This window comes from Entelurus aequoreus, linkage group LG04 (assembly GCF_033978785.1).
Source record: "Entelurus aequoreus isolate RoL-2023_Sb linkage group LG04, RoL_Eaeq_v1.1, whole genome shotgun sequence".
NCBI lineage: Eukaryota > Metazoa > Chordata > Actinopteri > Syngnathiformes > Syngnathidae > Entelurus > Entelurus aequoreus.
Genome location: NC_084734.1, coordinates 81,856,841 through 81,863,098, shown reverse-complemented (window position 1 = coordinate 81,863,098; position 6,258 = coordinate 81,856,841). Strand labels below are relative to the sequence as shown.

Sequence of the window (6,258 nt, the reverse complement as noted above, 5' to 3'; positions counted from 1 at the left end):
TATATTTATTTATCGTTATTTATACTTTCTGAATAACTAATGTGACAATGCTCAACAGTCAACTCATTGGTGTTCATTTTCAATCTATCAAGATAAAAAAAATAATATCAAAATCTAATTACAGGATGTTATTGAAGTAGTTTGCTCATTTTCTTCGACTGGCGCACTAACATCATGTGTTTTTATTTTTTTTTACATATGTTACATTGTGTTCAACTTTAGCCTAAACCCTTTCGGTCTGCAACATTTTCAATTTATGAATGTACAACTGTTTGTTTATGTAAAACTGTTTGTTTATTTTGTTGACCACTGACCAAAGAAATAAATAATACACTAATATGTAGCATAATCTACAGATACAAATAATTGCTATTGCGACATCTAGTGGACACATTTAGAACTTTTATTCAAAGATTTCCGCTCATTTATATACTTAGCATTTTTATACACTTTTAGACTCTAAAAGAAGAATTTGTTTAAAAATAAAAATAAATAAGGCAAAACCTCCACAATTTAGTTTTTTAATGTTTTGTTTTCGGGGTTTTTGTTGTCATGCAAAGTCAAGCAAGTCATATGTAAAAATGAGGACTCCATGGTGTCACTTTTCTACTCTGTAATAATGTGTTGCCCATTACTTTCTCAGACAAATACATTATATCAGGGGTGTCTAATTACAGGATGTTATAAATGTAGTTTATACCACACCATACCATACCAACTTTATTCATAAAGCCCTTTAAAAACAACAACACTTGAAGAACAAAGGGCTGTACACCACAAAGAAATACAGGCAAAGGACAGACTAAAAAATAACATTTAAAACAGAAGTAAAATACACATTGACAAAGAAAATACAAATTATCTTAAGAACAATTTGTTAGATAAAAAGCAGTTAAAAAGTTACAAAACAGTTTTAAAAAAACAGCTTAAAGTCTCATGCTGGGTTAAATGAATAAAAAGTTATTTTTATTTATTTTTTACATATGTAGCATAATCTACAAAGATACAAATAATTGATATTGCGACATCTAGTGGACAAATTTAGAACAGCAGTTTTTTTCATTCAAAAATTTCTGCTCATTTTTATACTTTGCAAACTCGTCCCGTGGGCCGGATGAAACCTGTTCAGTGGCTGTACACCACAAAGAAATACAGGCAAAGGACAGACTAAAAAAATAACATTAAAATACACATTTGAAAAAGAAAATACAAATTATCTTAACAACAATGTGTTAGATAAAAATCAGTTAAAAAGTTAAAAACCGTTAAAAAAGTTTAAAGTCTCATGCTGGGTTAAATGAATAAAAAGTAGGGATGTCCGATAATGGCTTTTTGCCGATATTCCGATATTGTCCAACTCTTTAATTACCGATACCGATATATACAGTCGTGGAATTAACACATTATTATGCCTAATTTGGACTACCAGGTATGGTGAAGATAAGGTCCTTTTTAAAAAAATAAATAAAATAAAATAAGATAAATAAATTAAAAACATTTTCTTGAATAAAAAAGAAAGTAAAACAATATAAAAACAGTTACATAGAAACTAGTAATTAATGAAAATGAGTAAAATTAACTGTTAAAGGTTAGTACTATTAGTGGACCAGCAGCACGCACAATCATGTGTGCTTACGGACTGTATCCCTTGCAGACTGTATTGATATATATTGATATATAATGTAGGAACCACAATATTAATAACAGAAAGAAACAACCCTTTTGTGTGAATGAGTGTGAATGGGGGAGGGAGGTTTTTTGGGTTGGTGCACTAATTGTAAGTGTATCTTGTGTTTTTTATGTTGATTTAATAAAGAAAAAATAAAAAAATAAACAAAAAACGATACCAATAATAAAAAAAACGATACAGATAATTTTCGATATTATATTTTAAAGCATTTATCGGACATCTCTGATAATAAGTGATTTTTATTTTATTTTTTACGTATGTAGCATAATCTACAAAGATACAAATAATTGCTATTGCGATATCTAGTGGACGAATTTAAAACAGCAGTTTTTTTCATTCTAAAATTTACGCTCCTTTTTATACTTTGCAAACTCATCCCCTGGGCCGGATAAAACCTGTTCAGGCCCGCGGGCCGTACGTTTGACACACGTGGTCTAAAGGAAGAATTTGTTTATATTAAAAAAAAAGAAGAAAAAAAAGAAAAATCTCCACAATTTAGTTTTTTAATGGTTTGTTTTTGGTGCACAGTCAAGCAAGTCATATGTCAAAATTAGGACTCCATGGTGTCACTCTTCTACTCCGTAATAATGTGTTGCCTATTATTTTTCCAGAACAATACATTACATCAGGGGTGTCAAAGTCATTTTCCCGCTCAGGGGGCCGTGTGAAGAGTGGCGACCGGAAATGACGTCGTCGCTACAAAGCCGGTGTGCGCACAAACCCCGCCTACTCTGTCCTTCCAACATGGCGCCGATGTTGGCGCCGCTAAATTGCGGCTTTCTCTTCCAAAGTCGAAAACTGGCACTTCTTCTTCAAAGGACGAGCTCATACCACATTTGGAGTCAAAGTCGCGGCGAGAACAGGACGAAGAACACACGACAAAGTTCGTACCTGGTAAGTTACAGAGAGGAGAGCGGGACAAGGTGCGTGTTTGGGGGGGGGGGGGGGGGGGGCAGTCAGCACACAAGGACAGAGAGCTGGGAATAAGTTGACAACTTTACTCGCTGTTTAACAAGAAATAAGAAGTATGTTTATGTTGTCCTAAATACACTTGTACGCAAACACCTTCTCTAACTATGCTAGCCAGGTGTGCTAACCTGGAGCGTGTCTTCTTGTACCGACACTAATGTTTACATTGACCCGAGAGCAGAGCTTCAACTTGGCGTGTTTGATGGTTGCGTGACAAGACAAACTCGCCATACATATTGTGGAGGCTAAAATGTAGCCTGTCATAATCACATGTTGAAGAGACAGTCAGTCAACTTTAGATAAGCTTGTTTGTCCCACCCACCCGGCGCATAGGCGTGTTTTTCTGCTTATATCACGTAAATGACGTAGCTGCAAGGTCAAAAGTCGACCAGACGACTCTTCTAACTCAAGTTAATAAGTGACCGCTTTAAAATCTTGTTTCAGTTTTGTTATGATGGACCGTAACTCTTGTAAAAGTGAAACCTTAACATCTTGTTTCAATTTTGTTATGATGGACCGCGACTCGTGTAAAAGTGAAACCTTAACATCTTGTTTCAGTTTTGATATGATGCAAAGTCTAAAACAGGGGTGTCAAACTCATTTTGGATTTGCATCCATTTTCTTCCGCTTATCCGAGGTCGGACAACTTGCACTGAGCCTAGTCCAGACCTGGGCATTCTGCGGCCCGCAGCTATCCATCCACTTGGGTAAAACAGAATCCATCCTGTTTGGGTCCCACATCAAACTTAAGAGAGTCAATGACTTCACCATAAAAGTAGGTGACAGTGTCATCACCAGGAAAGATGAGGTCACCTACCTAGGTTCCATTCTAGAGGCTAACCTTTCCTGTGATAAAATGGCAACCAAGGTAATCAAAAAGGTTAACCAACGAACGAGATTTCTCTACAGAATTTCCTCTCTGGTCAACAAAAGCTCCTTGAGGATTCTGGCGGGAACTCTCGTTCAACCCTTTTTCGATTACGCATGCACCTCCTGGTACCCTAGCACCTCCAAAACCCTCAAATCTAAACTCCAAACATCTCAGAACAAGCTAGTCAGGTTACTTCTAGACCTCCACCCCAGATCCCACCTCACTCCTACCCACTTCTCTAAAGTGGGCTGGCTCAAGCTGGAGGACAGAGTTAAACAACTTGCACTGAGCCTAGTCTATAAAATCCGCTACACCTCCCTGATACCAAAGTACAAGTCAAACTACTTCCTTAACGTAAATGACCGCCATAACCACAACACCAGGGGGAGCTCCACTAACCACGTTAAACCCAGATTCCGAACTAACAAAGGTCTTAACTCATTCTCTTTCTATGCCACATCAATGTGGAATGCGCTCCCAACAGGTATAAAAGAAAGGGCATCTCTATCCTCCTTCAAAACCGCAATAAAAGTTCACCTCCAGGCAGCTACAACCTTAAACTAACACCCTCCCCGGATTGCTAATAATCAAATGTAAACAATCAAATGCAGATACTTTTTCTTTTTCTTATGCCTTCTGATCTCTCTCTCTCTCTCTCTCTCTCTCTCTCTCTCTCTCTCTCTCTCTCTCTCTCTCTCTCTCTCTCTCTCTATGTCCACTACTTGATGTCCATATCCCCCCCCCCCTCCCTCCACACCCCTGATTGTAAATAATGTAAATAATTCAATTCAATGTGATTATCTTGTGTGATGACTGTATTATGATGATAGTATATATGATAGTATATATCTGTATCATGAATCAATTTAAGTGGACCCCGACTTAAACAAGTTGAAAAACTTATTCGGGTGTTACCATTTAGTGGTCAATTGTACGTAATATGTACTTCACTGTGCAACCTACTAATAAAAGTCTCAATCAATCAATCAATCAATCAATCAATCAATCAATCAATCAATCAATCAATCCGGCCCTTTGTGCGTCCTTGTCCGGCCCCGTGAGGCCAATTATAAATTACAAAATACATTTAAAAAAGTATCTATGTCAAGTGTGCAATACAACAGTGCTGCTTTTGTTTTGAAAAGCGTTATTTGTATTACTTCCGTGTGGACGTGTGCGTGATTGTGAGTCAATGTGAACAGCTGCAATCGCAAATTACAAAATAAAGTTGAAAAAACATCTATGACGTGCGCGCAATACAACTGTGCTGCTTTTATTTTGAAAAGTATTATTTATGGGCGTGTGTCCGTGTGTAACCTGCGAGTGAAGGTGCACATGCAGCGACAAGTGATGCACGGTTTACACCCGAGACGCTAAAAAGAGAAAAGTTGATGAAGAATGGCGTGTTTCCAACAAGACATGGACTGCAAAGCAACGTTCCCTCTAAGGTGCGTGCCTGCACAATTGCGCACTGCTCAAGCGTCCGCTGCGCGCAGCAATTATGCCGCGCACCAAATCAAATCCCATCTGAATTCTAAACAAAATAAACATATTTATTCTATGTAATTTTGCAATGCAACTTTGAGTGACAGTGACAACCAGCGGCCCGAACGGTGTTCGTCAACACCGTTCAATTGAACACCGTTCAATTATTGTAACGTCTATCGAGATGCTTCGAGGACAGGAATTATATCGATCACTTTATTGAGCAAAACTGTTTATATTCGGACATAACCACACCAAAAACATGAGTAAAACAATTCTATCTCGAAAAACTAGTCATTTTCTGCCGTACAAACCAGGCCAAAACCAACTTGTCATCTGTCACCAACACGCATAGCACTAAACCACTGGTGCGTTTATTGCCACACAAAAAGTCAGACAACTCAAACACCACACAAAGTTACACTATGACTCCTCAGTCATACGTGTGCTTATTTTACTGTCATTTATTATTAATGTTAATTTATTTATATTAGTCATTGAATGCTGTTACACACACTATGTTGAAGTATTACTATTATTATTAATTATTATTATTATTTATCTTACGGTATACATCAAAAATAATATTGAGCAAAATGTAATTGAAATATTGTCGATGTGGCCCTCCAGCAGTGCTCGGGTTGCTCATGCGGCCCCCGGTAAAAATTAATTGCCCACCCCTGGCCTAGTCTATAAAATCCGCTACACCTCCCATGTCAAACTACTTCCTTAACGTAAATGGCCGCCATAACCACAACACCAGAGGGAGCTCCACTAACCACGTTAAACCCAGATTCTGATCTAACAAAGGTCTTAACTTATTCTCCTTCTATGCCACATCAATCTGGAATGCACTCCCAGCCGGTGTAAAAGAAAGGGCATCACTATCCTCCTTCAAAACCGCACTAAAAGAACACCTCCAGGCAACTTCAACCCTAAACTAACACCCTCCCTTCCACATCCTACCTCCCCAGATTGTAAATAATCAAATGTAGATACTTGTTCTTATGCTTTCTGATCTCTCTGTCTATGTCCACTACTTGCTTTACATATCCCACCAAGTCAGACATACACTGTTTCAATGTCCATTTCTCTGATGAAGCAATTGTTGATGACTGAAGTGCTGATATCAACTAAACCCTCCTCATCCACCCCCCTCCACATCCCACACCCCGGATTGTAAATAATGTAAATAATTCAATGTATATACTCTGATGATTAACTTGTGTGATGACTGTATTAT

The 6,258-nt window shown here is 37.7% G+C and overlaps 1 protein-coding gene across 1 annotated transcript in view; it reads left to right on the top strand.

The window, feature by feature from the left end:
- Window positions 1–2,366: 2,366 nt before the first annotated feature.
- abcb7 (ATP-binding cassette, sub-family B (MDR/TAP), member 7) overlaps window positions 2,367–6,258 on the top strand; it is a 57,459-nt gene continuing 53,567 nt past the window's right edge. Inside the window, exon 1 of the mRNA XM_062045844.1 lies at window positions 2,367–2,584. Coding sequence (XP_061901828.1) covers window positions 2,375–2,584 — 210 coding nt within the window. The 5' untranslated portion in view covers window positions 2,367–2,374. The remainder of the gene's footprint in view (window positions 2,585–6,258) is intronic.